This window comes from Pochonia chlamydosporia, chromosome 1, assembly GCF_001653235.2.
Source record: "Pochonia chlamydosporia 170 chromosome 1, whole genome shotgun sequence".
Classification (NCBI taxonomy): domain Eukaryota; kingdom Fungi; phylum Ascomycota; class Sordariomycetes; order Hypocreales; family Clavicipitaceae; genus Pochonia; species Pochonia chlamydosporia.
The window spans coordinates 4,393,391-4,412,417 of NC_035790.1; the positions used below are offsets into that span (position 1 = coordinate 4,393,391).

Genomic DNA, 19,027 nt, shown 5'->3' on the forward strand with positions numbered 1-19,027 from the left:
TCTTGTTGGCTTTCCACGCGTCCACAACCAAGCTTCCAAGAGCTACACCTCATCCGCCCATAATTCTTACCTCGTTCTTTGAAAGATGGTGCATTGTCAGAGAGGTCCTCATTCAATAAGACGGTGATGAGCTATCCAGTGTGACAGCCTATACTGTCCATATGCATCTGGAGTTTACTGATAAGAGACCTCCTCCACAATGTCGGACGGCCAGAGTCTGGGACCGTGTCGAGAGGGCCAATCCAGTCCGTCGGAATCAGACAGGAGATTTACAACCCTTAAATATCAACTATTGGGCCCTTCATTGACCAAGGCCGGTCAAGAGAGAGTGGACCAGAGCAAAGTACGCTGCCTCCTCTAACCTCTCCGGCGATATTTTCGCGAATAGCGTACCAACGCGTAGGGCAGGTTTCCGAAGTTATCTACAGCGCATCCAAAGGCTCGAAATTTTTTAATAGGGAGGAGGCCAGGGATCGACTTTTGACGGAGAAGATCGAACAAATTCTCACAAGAAAACGTCAACTTGAACAACAGGACCTTTCACAGGAACTGAAACATGCCGATCGCGTCGTGCACGACATGGAGCTATCGAGAGATCTTAGCCAACATATCGTCCACGTTGACTGCGACGCCTTTTATGCTGCTGTCGAGCAATTGGAACGCCCGGAGCTCAAGGATGTTCCATTTGCTGTTGGCGGTGGAGTCTTGACAACATGTAACTATGCCGCAAGACAATTTGGGTGTCGATCCGGCATGGCCGGCTTCGTAGCAAAAAAGCTATGCCCGTCTCTAATTCTTATCAAACCAAACTTCCCAAAATACACTGCCAAAGCCCAGGAAATTCGAGAAATCCTTGCAAACTATGACCCACGATTTGAAAGTGCCAGCATCGACGAAGCGTACCTTAACATAACTGAATTCTGCCACGAAAAAGCTATGACCCCAACCGCTGCCATTCAACAGATGAGGCAAGAGATTTACGAGAAGACGGATATAACAGTGTCAGCCGGTATTGCCGCAAATACGAAACTAGCAAAGATTTGCTCAAATATGAACAAACCAAATGGCCAATACGTCCTACCAGCGGATCGAACGTCGATCATGGCATTTATGAGAGATCTACCAACAAGGAAAGTAAACGGTGTAGGCCGCGTTCTTGAGCGCGAGCTTTTGGAAATCGGTGTGAGGACATGTGGCGAAATCTATGAACATAGGAAATATCTGAACCTGTTGTTCGGAGAGAAGACCTTTGAGTTCCTCATTGCCTGTTATCTTGGTATCGGTCGCACTAGGGTGCAGCCTGCTGAGGAGTATGAGCGCAAGAGTGTTGGGACTGAAAGCACTTTTCGAGAAATGTCCGACATAGTGAAGATGAAGGAAAAGTTGAGATCGACTGCAGAAGAGCTGGAGAAAGATATGAAACGAGCCGAGTGTAGAGGACGAACGCTCTGTCTCAAGGTCAAATTGCATACATTCGAGGTTCTCACCAGACAGGTCGTGCCGCCTCGATCCGTAAACTCGGCTGACGACTTGTACAATTTCTCGCTGCCAATTCTCGTCAAGCTCAAGCAAGAGATGCCAAATATGAAACTACGGCTAATGGGACTGCGTTGTTCAAATCTTATTAGCACCAAAAAGCCAGACACAATGGCCTTTTTTGGTCTGAAAAGATGCGAAACAGACGTCGCGGAGGGCCAGCTTCAACTAGAGCAAAACCAAGACACCCAGATCAACGATGAGACGCTTGCATTAGCAGGTCTAGTAGCCGAAGACGGTCTGCTGTGCGGAAGCTCAGTGCAGCCAGGCGGCAATCAAAACTCGACGGAGACATGCTTCAGTAGACATGGGAAGGAGATAGTGCCCAATCCTCAGACGGACGGGACAAGGAAGGCAGAGAAGTTGTGGGACTGCCCTGTCTGTTTGCGACCTCAGGGGGCCGATGAAAAAGCATTTAACAATCACATTGACCTTTGTTTATCACGGCAAACTATACGAGATGCTATTCAGCACCAGATTCCCGATAAAGGAGAGGCGGTTCAACCTGTTCAACCCGAGCTCAAGCGGCAACGCTTGAACGACAGGAAAAGGGGAAGGGGTTCCCAAGGAGATCCAAAGCAGAAAAGGCTATCATTTGCATGAAAATACCTGCGTAGAACTCATATAATTGGCAATCCTAGCCGAAGCAAAGTATCTCAGTTCTCATAATAGATTATTTAGCCTTTAATTTCTGCTCTGCTTTGTTGAACAAAACTTCACAGGGCGCAAGAAAGAGACGTGACGATCACAATCTTGATCACGGTTCAGGCGGCTGTTCTCAGCCCCTCACATTCCTCCGTTCAAAATAACAATAATTTGTATCCATAGAACGTGCTGCACAACCTGCATTGCGTGGCCGGCCTCGCATCCGCAATTTTACCTACTTTGCAAGCGTTACAACTCCTCATGGCCCTGTGCGTCATCAGTATCAGCCATCAACGTTCTAGCAGCCTCAGTAGCTTCTGATATGACACTAGCTACCTTTTCGCCGGCTTTTCCGCCATGAGCCTCGGTGTCTGCTTCCTTTTTGTTCTCATCTTCCGGTGGAGAAACACCTTCAATGTCTACGAGTTCAGTTTCGAAGACTAAGTGATGCAATATCAGCATGAGCACAACACTATTCCCGGCTTGACAAAATCGCCAACTTACTGAGAGTTGCACCGGGGGGGATGGGGCCAATGCCACGTTCGCCGTAGCCAAGTTCAGGTGGAATGGTCAGTGTTCTTTTGACGGTTAGCTGTGAATAATGTCTAGATCCCAAGTCGGGCGGTGTGATATTTAGACATACCGCTTTTCTCCAACACACATGTCGAGAAGACCTTGGTCCCAGCTAGTTCACGTATTTGTCAGTACTAAAATATAACACTAAAACAGCGGTCGTGTATCGAACCCTGCAATGACTTGTCCTGCTCCCAAGGTGAAGGAGAGCGGCTCGTTTCTGTCGTAACCTGTTCAAACGAGAAGAGAAAAAAACGCAATTAGTAATCTTTTTAAAGCCGATGCAAAGCTTCCAAAGAGTACTACATACTAGCATCGAATTTGGTTCCTGAGCCTCCTAGTGTGCCTTTGTAATGCATGTGTACTTTATCGCCTTTTTGCGTCTTGCGGTCACACTGAACTGAATGTGTCACGTCAATCTTGAGGTCCTCGGCAGCAACGAGGCCACAAGCAATGCAAGTCAAAACTGACAATAATGCAGTAGACTTCATCTCGGCTGGTGCGAATAAAAGAAGAGATGGGCGAGTAGTTGATATCAAATACTTCTGCGGTATCGACGATGGTTTGGAGAACTCGACACTGCAACGTTCTTGCTGACAGGTGGAATGAAGAGGCCAGGTTGCATTGGTGGCCAGAGGTGGGGCAGCAAATAAAAACAACCAGCACATGAGACGTCAGCGGATTTTGGGCGAACCCATGAGACGACATTCAATGTTTGATCCATGTCTGGACTTGACAGTTGAGGGGCACTGGTTTGGCGCCAGACGCAATAGCTGGAACACCAGGCATCAAAAAACAACATGACACTCCATGCTACCTGATGATACCAAAATACGGAGTAGGAGATTAGCGTCCAGTCCCATTGGAGGGTAGTAGACATCAATCTGTTATTGATGCGATGGATTACTAGCAAGTAATAGCCTTTGCGAGCAAGACACTAGTCACGATGCGGAACATTTGACATTTCAACATTGAAGAGTCTCAATTTCGCACACCGCTGGCGGACCAGACGTCGAGCTCTCGCTCTTGCTTCGAAGTTCAGAGGTAAGCAAGGGCGCGATGTTTGTTGGTGGCTGCCCAATGTCAACTTTGTTGGTCAGCCTCACGAGGCGGCATGGAGACACGCACTCCGGTAACTCAACCTGAATGTATTTGACACTGCCTCCCCAATTGCAAAGACAAAACGCTGTCCTCGATTTTAGGGCTGTTCATGGGTACCTGCAGTAGATTCGACACTTGACATCACAATTTTATGGTCACTTAACAAATCACAGCCGCACTTACGGAGTACATAGCCACAATATGCGGAGGCGATGCAAGTTGTCTTGTTTCAGCATTCATCTTGGTTGTCTGGTTGGTGCACCTTGTAGCTCTACAGGAACCACTGCAAGGGTCACTGACCAGCTGGGTAATATGCATGACGCCCATTTCAACAACTCCCAACAAGCGGTTGTCAATCTCATGACTCCAAAAAGGCGTTTCTTTTGAACGACCCAGAAGCCGACTCAAGTTGAGGAGACAAGTGTGAATTCGGGGCGGTGTTGGCCACACTTTGTTTCAATGTTGTGTCTGGTTTGCTCCATGTCATCAGACGTTTCGTTCTGCCAGCACCAAAGTCAAATTTGGTCTGGTCCATCTGCAGCGAGAGCCAAGCTGCAAGCTTGCTTTCTGCAGAGACTTTGTGTCTGGAATCTGATTTCTGTTGAAGATATGGCACACAGAACATTTGACGAGTGCCATGTTCAATCTTAGTAACTGCACCCATTTCAAGTGTTGGCATTCAGCCACAATGTCCAACCCGGCCCAACAAGGCGAGGCAAGCAGGTTTGATCCAGGGCATCCGGTGCCAAGGAGGGCAGATTCAATGCCAAGAAGAGTTTTCGGTGATGCCTTGCGAGAGATGTCAGCGAATCAGTTAGGCATTTGGACAGGAGGCTCACGTCGAGGCTGTGCCTGGTGCCTTTCCCCTTATTGAGCGCAAAGTCTTGTGTCTGGTACTGTACTGTACTGTACTGTACGTTGACGTCTTGACTTACACCTTGAAGGCATGTGTGCCAAGGTATCATCAAGGTCAAGTCCAATTCCAGTCTGGTCTCAAGTGCGGGTGGCACTGGTGCTCACCAGATGCCCCTCCGCCCCGGAGCATCTGACTGATGATGAAACCCCCCAGCCAGCCCGGTCAGTCTGGTCAGGTCTGGTGTGTTTCAATCAAATATTTTTACACTTGCAAGTGGGCTACTGGCACAATGGCGTTTGCAAGGCATTGGCGGCATTGGTGGACACAGTTCGAACATTGCTTTTGCAGGAGTGACTGGGATGGAAAGGCAACAGTCCGCAACTTCAGGCCCGGCTTGAACCCGCAGCTGACTGAATTCTGATTTACCAGACTGGACCAGACTGGAGCCTTTGTGTACCAGAACCAGCCAGCTAGAGGACTCCATCACTCATCAAATGCCTGGCGTTTTATTATGGTCTGGTCTGGTCCATGTCCCCCTTTGCCTTGCACGATGAAGCCCCAGCCAGCACAGCCCTTCAATGTTAGTACCAGACCCATCACTCTCAGTGCTGGTCTGGTCCGCCCCTGGGTTCGCGTTGGCGCCCGCCAGAGGTCCCCTTCAACATTGAGGCTTCAAATGTTCTCGATGTGGCACCAGACTCCAGTGCTCCTGCCCGCCCTGTTTGTTGCATGCTGTTTTGTCCCCTGGTCAAGTCCTGAGATGGGCACGAGGCCATTTTTGCCACTCAACCGCCTTGTCTTCGCTGATTGTTATCAGACAGAGAGAGAGGCATCGCGCATTACAGCACTCTCATATCCTGTCTGGTGCTTCCCAGTTCAGCTCCACTCGCGTTGGTTGGGCTAGGCACGCTTTGTCTGTCATCTAACAATTATCATTGAAATGAAGCCTTCCAGCATGATCCTGGTGTACACAACCAACCAATTACGTATTGCGCCCCGTCCTCACTGACGACGTCGTGAATCTTTACTGCCGTGTCTTCGTAATTACACGCACGCTTCACTAAATAAGTGTGCACCCTTTGACTCATTGCAGCTCTTGACGCCCCATCCAAAGAACCAAGCCCTGCCCAAGTCGGTATCAATGGTGGTTGCCTCATTCTCACCTCACCGGGTCATTGCCGAGCACGAGCAACTGCCTTGGCTGGCCATTGTATATAAATATTACCTGTGTGCACGTATACATGAAGCCATATGAACACCTTAGTTTGCATGAGCATCTTCTCTCTGCAGCCAGGCCACCTCAGTCTCCAGCTGCTTCTCAGCCATACCTCATTACTGATACGCCATTTTCAGCATCTTCCCAAGTGCGCCACTGCCTAAATCTACCAGTCTTTTCTGGTAGCAAATTGTTATATATTTCAGTGACGGTTTGGCAATTATAACCCTTCCTCAAACGTCCTCAAACACCCAACACCCAAGATGGCTGGACCATACAAAGTTCAAGTTCACCAATCCAGCCGCGCTCCCTCGGTGGGAAGCTCATACTCTTATTCTAGCGCATCGTATGCTAGTTCCTCGACTGAATCAAGCTCGGGCTCCTTGTCTCCGGGTATATATAGGCAATATGGAGCTGGTACGTCCTAGTGCCACCCTTTTCTTCCCTCTCCCCAATACGCCTCAATGATATCTTCATTAGCTAACACCATGAGCAGAGAAGCATACAGTTCAAGTGACAACATCCCCCAGTGGAACCAATGTCGTCAGTTACAACAGAACCAGGTACGACGATGTGTCGCCCAGCCCCGGTTACAGCAACTCGTGTCGTGATGTAAGCCTTTGACATGGTGCTGGTGAAACGCCGGTTTCCACTTTGACTTCTCCTTGTTTACTCCTTTTGTTGCTTAAATGGAAATCCTTTGTACGGACGCGAGCGGTGCCTGGGTGGGAGTTCATGGTTGCGCGTTTTCGGGTCGAATTTCACTGTTGGCACGTGAGATATCCCTGGGTTTCGTTGTTTTATTACGGAGTAGTGGGGAGTGAGGTAAACTGTACAATATATCAGATATAGAGGGCTAGATGAACACGGCCACATGGTCCTACCAACTTCAACATTGTAGTCGGGGTTTGTCCTCAATCCGACCACCGTAAATAGAATAAGTAGGGTGTTAGAGTGGCAATTCCTGTATCACAGATACTTAGATGTGACGTCTCGTCTAGCATCTACACCAAAGGCCTTAACTTCCGGATGGCAATTCATCAGGTAACATATGATGGGCGCGTAAGTAGTGGCGATTTACAACACATGAAACAAAAATGAAGAAGCTGTACCAAGACCACACCTCACATTCCCCCACCACGGGAGCTGACTTCTCTATGTGTCATGTTTCGATAAAGTTTGGGTTTTTGTTTCCCCTCGCCCCTTTTGCATCTTCCATTTCTGCGAAATTCCGTTCTCGGGATATGCCTTGTAGGTTTTGCATGGTACCATTGAGCCTGGCCAAAGTAAGTTCTAGCAGCGTGCGAGAACCTGTCCTTCACAAGACTGACAGGTCGAACAAGCGACGTTGTAGGTTTATCCCCCTGTGGTTATCAAGATTCACGTTCAGGCCGCGCTTGCTGCCTTTTGTTCATTATTAACGCTGAAAGAGTGAAGCTTTCCGATCTCATCTGCCAATGAAAGAAAATGAAAACTCTTGATCGAACGCCATTTCCTTAAGCACCACCCTCGCGCTTCGCGTACTCATCTTCAATTGCTTCCTCATACTTTTGCTCCGCAGACCGGGGATCTTCGCGTAGAACGCCTTCTTTAACCAGATCTTCCGGGTTTGGGCGGTGCGAAATCTTGTCGTTGAGCTTGTCTTCAAGCATGTTTCTTTCAAGCTGTGATCCATACATTAGCTGTGCAATTTCATTGCAAATTCAAGTATTGACCCAAGTGGACATGTCTGACACTTACCTCCTTCTGGTGTGCAAGTAGTCCAGGCGCGGCAGACGAGGCTGGTAGAATATTTTCTGTTCGAAAGATGTTTAAGTTCTTTGTTCGGTTGTGAAATATCCCACCTGAGCAAGTTTCGGTCCGCTGGTTCGCCTTTGCAAGAGGTTGGTAACTCACTTTCAACGAGCTCGGTGCGATTAGGTCGGTGCATCAGGTGATTCTCGAGCGAATTCTTCCGCGCGGCGTCCGGTCTAATGGGCGAAATAGGGGTTTCGTCAACCTGCTGTGGCTTTTGCTCCTCAGATTCCGACATGATGTGAACTCTCAATTTGTTTCTAATAATTTAGGAATATGGAGGCTCTAAGCGGTATCCTAAGCGTGACTTGTAGCTCGTTCCCCCGGGGTGGATGATGAGTTGGTGATATTCAGTTCGCAATATGAGAATAAGGCAGGTGCTGGGCTGTGTGCTTGAGGTATGTGTTGCGGAGGGCATCTGGGAATCGTAAGCAAGGGTAAGGAAAGGTGGGCAGGTGGAGGCTTTATCTAGGTTGTGCCACCAACCCGTCTCCTGATGCGAGGGCTACCTGTCAAGGCTTGGCTGCTCCGGCCGGTTGACAACATGAGCTCAACAGCGTGACAGCTTGACTGAGCTTTGCGAGCTGTGACAGCTCTCCCACGCCTGTGTCTGGCATGACTTCAAATGTTGCTTTGGGCCTGGCCATTCGGCGAAGCTTGGAGCGGGGTGACATCTTCTTGGTTGGTTCGTGCTTACATCGGTGGCGGGGGTGGGGTCTTGATGAGATTGGATGGCAAATGGGATGTGACAGACATTGGGTTTGACTGTCTGGTACGGAGTAGTGCCTGGTGGGTCACAGTCATTTACCCCGCAGTCAAGCAGTGATGTGATGCTTGATCCGATTTCAAGACGACTGCCTTAGGTATAGGTAGGTACCTACTACCTACCTAGGTAGGTAGGTAGAGGGAAGTACTGGATGTCTCTTTTGACCAGGCCAGATTGATACTAGTGTCTGGTTTCAATCTTTCTCTTCTGCCTGCATTTCGATTGGTCGGCCAATGCTATAGCGGCATTGAGCTTCAATTATTGAATGCCACTGGGTTAAATGCAACCAGACACACAACTTCGAATAACAGGTCGCAAATTTCTCCAGAGATGTCCTGCCTGCTGAGACGGCCGCACTATAGGGGGTGCCCGTATGCCAGAACACGAAACTCCTTGGTATTGGCTTTGCTCTGATCAAAATCACTGTTTGAGCCGAATAGGGCTACCTCGCAGTCCATCCAAAGCCCGGCATGGAGTCCAGGTAGACTCGCTGTGGGCACGATGCAGGGATTTGATAGAAATGGGACTGACCATACCCACGCTTGTGCTTGTAGCATTTGGTGAAATCTAGGCGTCGAATTAATTGGGCACTTTGGTGAGTATGTCTTCGTTCCCGCTGCCATGAGCTCGTGCTGCCTCCCTGCATCGGCAGAGACACACACATGCACACACGCATAATTCATGTTATACTGTAGACATTGTCGTGCCAAGTGTGCTCTGCCCGAGCACACGAGAGTTACAAACATAGCGTGACGTCAGGTTCTCGGGGTAGTCTAGGGTATGTGTGCATGTATGTTACGGCTTCCTCAAATCGAGCAATTGCCTTTGACTACCTAGGTACCTAGGGTAATTGAACCCCGTCAAGGTCGGCTGCATGTTTTCAGGCATTTCAGGCGGATGGTTAGAAATTGATGTAAATTTGGCCTACGTCGGGGCAACGCGACCATCGTGAAGTCAAAGGAGGCTACCATTCACAGAACAAGAACTGCAAGGGAAACCAGTTGACAGTATCTGGATATGCCGTTGATGTGCCTGGAGTAAGGGCTTACCTCAGGTTCCCACCCGCATGCAGACAAAGATTGAAACAATCCGTCGACCCACTACGGGGTACTTGCCACTGATTCGTGTTCGTGAGGCTGTGCCACGGCGGAAAATTGTCGGCGCTTCGTCACCATCAGGCACCACACATCATCGACTTGTGAGGTTGTCAATCGCCTCTAGCGCCACATCCAGGACAGAGAGGGAAATTTCACGATACTGCAGGGACACATCGCCCACTCGCTTTCCCTCATATTCTCCTGGGGTCACCTAACTCCCACCCTCTCTAAATTGGCCGCTCAATGAGCTGGTAAAGAGCTACATCCCAGACTCACCACATCACTGATTCATCGTTCTCTGTTGTTCGTCATGGTAAGATTTGCCCATAGAGTGATTGGTAGCCTGGTGCATCCATACACCCGGACATCAAACTGACAATTCTTCTTACTACTATCAAGGGTATTTCCAGGCGTCCGAAGGACAAAGCTGCCCGTAATGCCCAGTCAGGCGCATCAGGATCCCAAGGGGCTGGCGGGGGTAGACCAAAAAAAGCCACATTTGAAGCGACCAAAAAGAAGGAGATCGGAGTCTCTGACTTGACTTTGCTGAGCAAGGTCTCCAATGAAGCCATCAACGACAACCTGAAGAAGCGATTCGAAGGCGCCGAGATTTACACATATATCGGCCATGTACTGGTCTCAGTGAACCCGTTTCGCGATCTCGGCATCTATACCGACCAAGTCCTCGAAAGCTACAAAGGGAAAAACCGGCTAGAAATGCCGCCGCACGTTTTCGCCATCGCTGAATCTGCTTACTATAATATGAAAGCCTATCACGATAACCAGTGTGTAATCATTTCTGGTGAATCAGGTGCGGGCAAAACCGAGGCGGCCAAGCGCATCATGCAATACATCGCGAACGTCTCTGGAGAGCAGTCGGGCGATATCAAGAAGATCAAGGAAATGGTCCTCGCGACCAACCCCCTACTGGAGTCATTTGGCAATGCAAAAACACTACGAAACAATAACTCATCGCGATTTGGCAAGTATCTTCAAATATACTTCAACTCAACTGGCGAACCGGTTGGTGCGGATATTACGAATTATTTGCTTGAAAAATCCCGTGTTGTCGGTCAGATCGCAAATGAAAGAAACTTTCATATATTTTACCAGTTCACGAAAGGCGCGCCGAAACAATATCAGGAACTTTTCGGGATCCAGAAACCAGAAACATACGTCTATACAAGCCGATCAAAGTGCTTTGACGTGGATGGCATAGACGACGTTGCAGATTTTCAAGACACACTTAGCGCCATGAAGATCATTGGCCTTAGCCAAGCTGAGCAAGATGAAATATTCCGCATGCTGGCTGCCATCCTGTGGATCGGTAACATACAGTTTCATGAGGATGACGGCGGTTATGCTGCGGTTGCGGATCAGTCAGTTGTAGACTTTGTTGCATACCTGATGGAGGTGACACCGGATCAACTGATCCATGCCATCACAATTCGCATCCTGACACCACGAAATGGCGAGGTTATCGAGTCCCCCAGCAATCCAGCACAGGCAACCGCTACTCGTGATGCATTGGCCAAAGCCATCTACAACAATCTTTTTGACTGGATCGTGGAGCGGATCAACAAGTCTCTGAAATCGAGACAAGCCACGGCAAACACTATCGGTATCCTGGACATCTACGGATTTGAAATATTCGAGAAAAATAGCTTTGAGCAACTTTGCATAAATTACGTCAATGAGAAGCTTCAGCAAATCTTCATCCAGCTGACGCTCAAGACGGAGCAGGAAGAATACGCTCGTGAGAAGATTCAATGGACGCCAATCAAATATTTTGACAACAAAGTCGTCTGTGAATTGATTGAACAGATCAGACCACCTGGGATCTTCTCTGCGATGAAGGATGCGACCAAGACCGCGCATGCTGACCCTGCAGCCTGTGATCGGACATTTATGCAAAGTATAAATGGCATGTCTCACGCCCATTTGACCCCTCGTCAAGGAAGCTTCATTGTCAAGCACTATGCGGGAGATGTCTCGTATACAGTTGATGGTATCACCGATAAAAACAAGGATCAATTACTGAAAGGACTACTCAACCTCTTCCAGCACAGTGGCAATCAGTTCGTGCATACACTTTTTCCTCATCAAGTTGACCAAGACAATAGAAAGCAGCCACCATCCGCAGGCGATAGAATTCGTACCTCAGCAAATGCATTGGTAGACACACTGATGAAATGCCAACCTTCGTACATACGGACAATCAAACCGAATGAGAACAAGTCACCGAGCGAATACAACAGCCCCAACGTTCTTCACCAGATCAAGTATTTAGGACTGCAGGAGAATGTTCGCATCCGGCGAGCTGGCTTTGCGTATCGCCAGTCCTTCGACAAGTTTGTTGAGCGCTTCTTCCTTCTATCTCCATCTACTTCGTATGCAGGCGAGTACACATGGCAAGGCTCGAACGAAGATGCGGTAAAACAGATTCTGAAAGACACCAGCATCCCAAAAGAAGAGTGGCAACTTGGCGTAACTAAAGCATTTATTAAGTCACCGGAAACTCTCTTTGCTCTGGAGCACATGCGAGACAGGTATTGGCATAATATGGCCACCCGCATTCAGAGAATGTGGCGTGCATATCTTGCTTACCGCGCTGAATCTGCAACCCGTATTCAGCGCATGTGGAGGAAGAAACGAACAGGTGCGGAGTACCTTCAACTACGCGACCAAGGACATAGGCTTCTCCAAGGCCGCAAAGAACGCAGACGGATGAGCCTCTTAGGATCTCGAAGATTTCTTGGTGACTACCTCGGGGTTAATGCGACTGCCGGACCGGGCGCCCAGATTCGAAATGCTGCTAATATTGGATCGAACGAACGAGTCATGTTCTCCTGTCGCGGAGAAATCTTGGAGGCAAAGTTTGGACGATCTAGCAAGCCTAGCCCCCGTCTTATTGTCGTTACGAATAGCAAGTTCTATATCATCGCTCAGTTGCTCACCAATGGCCACTTTCAGATTTCGGTAGAACGGGTCATCCCCCTCGGGGCTATCAAGTTCATTGGCACGTCTACTTCTCGAGATGACTGGTTCTCTCTTGGAGTTGGCTCGGCCCAGGAGGCTGATCCTCTGATGAATTGTGTTCTGAAGACTGAAATGTTTACTCAAATGCAGCGTGTCATGCCTGGCGGCTTCAACCTCAAAATAGGGGACGTCATTGAGTATGCCAAAAAGCCAAACAAGTTCCAGCAAGTGAAGGTGGCTAAGGACTCCCAACAACCCGTGGACTTTTACAAGAGTGGTGCGATTCATACGCAACAAGGGGAACCACCTAATTCAGTATCACGGCCGATGCCAAAAGCCAAACCTGTACCGCCTCGGCCAATTACTAGGGGGAAACTTATCAAGCCGGGAGGACCAGGTGGTAGACCATCACGGCTCACAGGAAACCGGACTGCCCAGCCAAAGCTTGGAGGAGGAGGTGTAAGAACAGTACCTCAACCCCCAGCTGCTCTTGCGGCACCATCTGCTGCGGCGGGTAATGCTTCAACCCCTGTTACAGCCAACAAGCCTCTTCCGATTCACACGAGAAATCAACATAGCACAAGTGGTGGAGCAAATCGAGCACCACCTCCACCGCCGCCTGCCGCAGCTCCCGCAGCTCCCGCCAAGCCCAGAATCATGGCCAAGGTTTTATACGATTTCAACGGCCAGCGAGATAATGAACTGTCTATCAAAGCAGGAGACATGTTGGAAATCGTTCAAAAGGAAAACAATGGTATGTTATTCGGTGTCTTGAATCGTAAATGAACCAACACGACTAACCAACTACCGTTAGGCTGGTGGCTGGCGAAGAACGATCATGGACAAGCCTGGGTTCCGGCAGCTTATGTTGAAGAACAGGCAACACCAGCCCCAAGGCCGCCTCCAGCACCGCCTGCTGCCAAATCGAAACCAACGCCACCAGCACCTCCAGCAAAGCGTCCAGCCGCGGGACGAAAGCCCGGAGAGCTTGGACAGCGTGATTCCGGCCTTGGGTTGAACGGAGCTAGCAGCTCAGATGGCAGCCGCAGCACAACCCCTACCCCAAGTCTGGGGGGTAGCTTAGCCGATGCATTGCTGGCAAGAAAAAACGCCATGCAGCGAGATAAAGAGGATGATGACTGGTAAACCCCCTGGATGGGATTTCGATGCTAATGCTGGGGTATGCTTTGAGTTCGATGCGGCACAGGTTTAGATGTTTGGCATATCGTGTGGCGAGGCGGAGTTGCCAGAGATTTCTTGTAGCTTGACTAGAAATAAATTGCATCTCGAGCGGAATGCCCTGAAGCATAAATGTTACATGGCGACTGTGTTTCTAAGGCATTCAAGGCGAGCTGAAGCCCGAGTCCTCAAATCGCCACCTAATACTTGACAGAAAGAGCAACGAGGGTGAGATGTAGTATCAGGGTTAGCCTACGTCGTCAATGCGCAAGACTCTTCTCCGGCGAAGGAGCTCGGCAAGTGGGACATCCTCATCGTATGTGGTGAAGGCGGCGTCACCGTCCGTATCCTCATCAACACCGTAGTCTCCCAACCTCTCACCATCATTATTCTCCCAAATATGTTCTCCATCAGAGCCATTTATATCGCTATCATCGTTCAGATTGCCGTGGTCGTCAACCTCTTCCAGTTCTGCCAACAGGTGCTTTCTTCTCTCGAAATCCTGTGATTGGCGCTCTCGGAAGGCCAGTTTTTGCTCTTCCGGGGACATGAGTCCCATATCCTTCAGTTCAGCTTCATAATTTCTGCGTGCCGCGGGCCACTCTCTGTTTTCACGTCGAATCTTTTCGGGGTCAGGAGGGGGCCACATGCCCTCCTTTCGATTGAACCCGTTTTCCTCCCAAGACCACCCGAGGCTAGATTTATCCTTGCATACCTTCGGGTTACCCGAGAAAGGCAAAAGCCACAGCAAGAAGTTTGCTGTTCCCATTGCCTGGGACATATTAGCGTAAATGCCGAGGTCATAGGGGAACTCAACCCTTTCAACCCGGATTTTCTTCCCATCCGAACCGACCACATCCCACCAGTCTCGTCCCCCTCGTTCCATCACTGCATCATGGCGTTCTATTTGCCAACTCTCAATCATCGTGCAGTTGAACAACCAACTCTTCACCGTTGTTGCAAGCATTATGGCTAAAGCCAGTGCAGTGAACATACAAATGAGTGATGTAAGAGCTAGACCAACAAGAGCTTGTACCGTCGGGCCCAAATATGATGGTAAGTGCCGAGCTTCCCAGAGCGCATAAAATCGTTGCCAAAGGAGATATCCGAGTATCCAAAGGGATGTATTGGCAAATACAAGGAACCGCAAAAAGTGTGGAAATGTAGTCATAGAGACGCAGTTTGCTGTCCAAGGGCAGTGGTGATCCATTTTAGGTATGCAGCGTCCACAATGTCGGCAATGATGAGCCCTCGGTGGTTTCGGAGCTGAGCATTTCTTGCACCAACTTCCCCGTGCTTCGACCACATTGTCCGTGAAGTCATATCGACCTGCGTCCTCGGTGATAGTCTTGAAATATGTGAACCACAATGATAGCAGAAACAAGTTGAACAAAACTGTCTCGCGAGATGAGGGCGGCCCGGGTTCCAGTGATGAATGCCAAAACAAATACTGCGAAAAATAGCCTAGAAATGCTATCAGCCCGCACACAGCGGGAACTGCTAGGTATTGCATAATAGGTGCATCATTGAAGCCGGCCATGGTAACAGCGCCCCTAGCCTCAGTCGAGTTTTGTAGTAAAAGTGCCTGGTACAGGTTCGTTACATGTTCGAAATAACAAGGTCTCGCGTCGTGAAATAGAAAATCAGAAATCGATGTTCCTTTCCTTTGTCCCCTTTTCGTTAGTTTTACTCCGTCGTTCTATCCACCCTTAGGAGATGTGACCTGGCTCTCAATGGGGATCTGGATTTGTAATTCGGCAGCAATCATGGATGACGGTTTCAGCAACCTGAAGCATTTGATTTTGTTGCATGTTGTCAAGTCTCCAAGGAGCTAGGCGGCTTATGTAATAATCATGACCAAGTGCCAAACGGCTAGCGCACTGCCACTCTCTCGGCGTGGCTTGTTGGTTGCTCAACCCCTGACTTCTGGGGCCATCATACGTCAGTCAACTCATCACTTGTCACATCATGAAAAATAACCTTCACATTGATTCAACCATTTGCTCTCTCTGTTCATTTCAGCAATGTGCCTGCATCAGGCAATCCTCTACTGAAGAGAGCATGCTATGTCGCCGCCAGTGGTGCATGAGCTATCGGCTTTGTGGCATGTTAAGACCTGACACCTTTGGACAGAAAAGTTGAAATGTCAATTCTAATGCATCCGATTCATAGCACCATCACGTCATTAGCCTACGCCTGCCATTCATTAGAGCGCCACTCCTTGACTGGTATGCCAATGCTCCTTAAACATCAGTTGTTCACCTGATTCTTATGTGTCATATTCAGAACGTCCTCATCTGTCCGCCCTTCTGGTTCTCTTTCTGTCAGGTCTCATCTGCCTAGGTGCTAGCTATCTCTCGAGGTGGCTACCAGGAGCTGACGGAAGATTTACCTCGATTGCGAAAACTGGACAGGATGGTTTACTCGCGAGAACCGAGTCAGGCGAACGTCACAATGAATCTGCCCCTCACCTTCCGGCTCGACCTAGGCGCTATTCGGTTCCCATCCTGGTAGCATGCATTATTTTACGGATGGAGATTTTCAATTTTGTTAATTATAAGCAGCAATGCTCTACTCCTGGTGTCGAGGTAAGATTTCCAAACCCTGTCGGCATCTGCAGTTTCGTACTTGAGCTACCTCCGCCGCACCTTCATCGAGCCACCTAAGCTTGTGTGGGAGAAGGTGCCAATATCTATGCTTAGATTGAGCCGCAGCTGATATAAAATTACATAGTCATGGCTCTGCCTTCTATTAATTGGACATGATATCGTCACTACGCGCCGTGACTGGACCATTCCGGCTACAGCTGAACAAGATGACCCATGGCGAACGGTTTTCGACGACATGCGTGACTGGCTGAGTGGACCGAGAGCAGCAGTAACATCGTTCACCGCCGGGGCAATCATGTTCTCGATTGGAACATATATAGCGACGCATCAAGTCATGGGATCAACTTACATTTGTTTTGCCCCTTTGGACAGTCGGTCTCAAACCACATTGCTGCAGTACGTCGGCCTTGTGCTAGATGCAACAGCTATTGTCCATTTGTGGCGGATCTTGGCCTGGACAAGAAGTGTCAAGCTGCGTCTTCGGACGCTCTCCAACATCTTGCTTACTTCATCGCTACTACTCTTACCAGTGTGGACATTTGCCCGACTTTTCAGCAGTGGCCCGCAAAGTAGCGTTGGCTTTGGATTCCTGTACGGATTTGACGTGCTGGTAGATAGTTTCGCCTTCGCCACGCTAACCATTGGTTTGTCAGTTTGGACCTGCGAAACCAACCCGGTCGTGTCCACCGCTGTGACCACGTTTCTCTATGGTACATGGCGAGCTGGTGTTAACGTCTTCAACCTGGGAGGTTGGATGTATCTCTCAAGATCTGCAAGTCTTGGGCCACTCTGGCTAATAACTTGCGGCTTGGCCATTTTTCTTTACGCACATGACATACGATCTGTCGTCTTCATCAGACGTACATTGTTCGTCGCTTTCATGGCAAGCATTCTCATCACCGCCACCATCTTCACATTCGTTCGTCCGATTAGCAGGTTTGAGAAACGGCATCCAATAAATGATCTTATATACGAAGCTCGCGTGATACATGATCGCTGGCTTGTGAAAGCCGCTACGAGCACAACTCTGGCAACTGCTGTCATGACATATGAAGAACGCCATGGTGGCAGACCGCCACCTCCCAAATTTGGAGATTGGTACCAGTACGCTTCTGGTTCGGCTGTTATAGATGAATTCCAGCAAATCGACAGCGATTTGGATATATTTTGGTCCCTGTCGCCAGAAAATCTGCGTAAACGAGTTCTATCAGCACTAGCGAACCCTGATGTTGGCAGTATTATCGTGGCAGATGGGCAGGTTACCATGAACAGTTCAGGAAATCACGTCGAGAATCTAGATCTGAGAGAACTAGCTGATATGATACAAAAGTTCTCAAGGCATTTGCCTGACATGGTTTTGCCTATCAATCTCAATCTGGTGCCCCGCGTGCTTCCGTCATGGACGAATACACAACTCCACAGCCGAAGCTACTTGCATTCTATGGCCAAAATAATATCCAAAAGATCTCAGAATGGTTCAGCACCCTTTGGCGAAGTGTTCGGATCAGGATACGCCGAGCTGAGGGAACGTGACCCCATCCGGTACCAAACCTGGGTCAAACATTTTCGACGAGCACATGCCGAAGCATGCCCTTCAACGTCCCGAGCCCAAACTAGCCCTCACTGGAACATTGGCCGCTTTTGCGCAGGTTGCGTAAAAGATCACTCTCGTGGTCAGTTGTTGGACAATTGGCAAAGATCGTTAGATCTTTGTGCCCAGCCTGACCTCAACCATCTCCACAGCTTTGCGATGACGGATCTCGGCGTCGCCCCGATACAAGACCTCGTTCCATTATTTGGGCCATCCAAGACGGGCGGGTTTCGGGATATTTTGATTCCTTTATCTCAGTCACAGCAAAATAGACCGGATGATCTAGAGCCATTTTCGAAGCGCAAGGATACTTTATTCTGGAGGAGTACTATCGGCACGCATGGTATCAACGAGCAATCGACACGGGGAAGCCATAAGCTACGACTTTTGCACCTCATCAACAATGCGGACACCCGAGATAGGGTAACCATGATTCTCCCTGTTCTTGGAGTGGATAATCAGTTCAGGTCAGAATCTGTTTCCGTGCGAGAGGCTAATCGGGACCTATCCTTTGATGTTAGTGCAAGTGACCTCTCTGCCTGCAAGGGTAAGAACTGCGACGCCATTAAAAAAGCATACGGCACAGGCGGTCAGCTGGAGGACCCCTTCAAATATCGCTATGTGCTGGTGACTGACGAAGACGATGGGCCGCCTGCCACAATGTTGACCATGCTACATTCACAGTGCCTGCCTTTCATCTCCACGATATTCAAGACTTGGTACACCGACAGGCTCACCCCCTGGTTGCATTTTGTGCCCATAGACCCTAGATATCAGGCTTTGCATACGACATTGCTCTATTTTACGGGGACGGCCAACAAAGCTAAAATGAAAGGGATTAACACTTATCTGAAAGGGCGTTCTTCTGATGCAGAGTGGATTGCACAACAGGGCCAACGATGGGCAAACAAGTCGTTGGGGAAAAAAGACATGGAGATATACTTGTTTAGACTACTGCTTGAGTGGGGTAGGCTTATTGACGATCGAAGAGATGAAATTGGATATCGAAAGAGGTCAAACGGAGAATTCCAAGGCGATGAGTGGACTCGTTGATCATCATGTACGGTATATTCTTGCTGTCAATT

At 49.1% G+C, this 19,027-nt stretch overlaps 7 protein-coding genes across 7 annotated transcripts; 4 read left to right on the top strand and 3 right to left on the bottom strand.

The window, feature by feature from the left end:
• Positions 1 to 199: 199 nt before the first annotated feature.
• VFPPC_01132 (DNA-directed polymerase kappa) lies at positions 200 to 2,139 on the top strand (the record flags this gene model as incomplete). Its single annotated transcript, XM_018281016.1, has 2 exons — positions 200 to 343; positions 409 to 2,139. The coding sequence occupies 2 exons, from the start codon at positions 200 to 202 to the stop codon at positions 2,137 to 2,139; spliced, it is 1,875 nt and encodes a 624-aa protein (XP_018149502.1).
• A 291-nt stretch (positions 2,140 to 2,430) lies between these two features.
• On the bottom strand, positions 2,431 to 3,245 carry VFPPC_13004 (Peptidyl-prolyl cis-trans isomerase, FKBP-type; the record flags this gene model as incomplete). The annotated part of the gene is made up of 5 exons (XM_018290781.1): positions 2,431 to 2,621; positions 2,686 to 2,759; positions 2,825 to 2,866; positions 2,927 to 2,984; positions 3,065 to 3,245. The coding sequence occupies 5 exons, from the start codon at positions 3,243 to 3,245 to the stop codon at positions 2,431 to 2,433; spliced, it is 546 nt and encodes a 181-aa protein (XP_018149503.1).
• Positions 3,246 to 4,543: 1,298 nt separating this feature from the next.
• On the top strand, positions 4,544 to 4,904 carry VFPPC_18749 (hypothetical protein; the record flags this gene model as incomplete). Its single annotated transcript, XM_022430315.1, has 2 exons — positions 4,544 to 4,642; positions 4,686 to 4,904. The coding sequence occupies 2 exons, from the start codon at positions 4,544 to 4,546 to the stop codon at positions 4,902 to 4,904; spliced, it is 318 nt and encodes a 105-aa protein (XP_022285941.1).
• Positions 4,905 to 7,423: 2,519 nt separating this feature from the next.
• VFPPC_01133 (RPEL repeat protein) lies at positions 7,424 to 7,959 on the bottom strand (the record flags this gene model as incomplete). The annotated part of the gene is made up of 3 exons (XM_018281017.1): positions 7,424 to 7,591; positions 7,668 to 7,771; positions 7,824 to 7,959. 3 exons carry the CDS (start codon positions 7,957 to 7,959, stop codon positions 7,424 to 7,426), a joined length of 408 nt encoding a protein of 135 aa, XP_018149504.1.
• Positions 7,960 to 9,894: 1,935 nt separating this feature from the next.
• VFPPC_01135 (myosin-1) lies at positions 9,895 to 13,709 on the top strand (the record flags this gene model as incomplete). The annotated part of the gene is made up of 3 exons (XM_018281018.1): positions 9,895 to 9,897; positions 9,984 to 13,317; positions 13,378 to 13,709. 3 exons carry the CDS (start codon positions 9,895 to 9,897, stop codon positions 13,707 to 13,709), a joined length of 3,669 nt encoding a protein of 1,222 aa, XP_018149505.1.
• Positions 13,710 to 13,989: 280 nt separating this feature from the next.
• Positions 13,990 to 14,709, bottom strand: VFPPC_01136 (DHHC zinc finger domain-containing protein; the record flags this gene model as incomplete). The annotated part of the gene is made up of 1 exon (XM_018281019.1): positions 13,990 to 14,709. One exon carries the CDS (start codon positions 14,707 to 14,709, stop codon positions 13,990 to 13,992), a length of 720 nt encoding a protein of 239 aa, XP_018149506.1.
• A 1,877-nt stretch (positions 14,710 to 16,586) lies between these two features.
• VFPPC_01137 (glycosyltransferase family 90 protein) lies at positions 16,587 to 18,995 on the top strand (the record flags this gene model as incomplete). The annotated part of the gene is made up of 1 exon (XM_018281020.1): positions 16,587 to 18,995. The coding sequence occupies one exon, from the start codon at positions 16,587 to 16,589 to the stop codon at positions 18,993 to 18,995; it is 2,409 nt and encodes an 802-aa protein (XP_018149507.1).
• Positions 18,996 to 19,027: the final 32 nt, after the last annotated feature.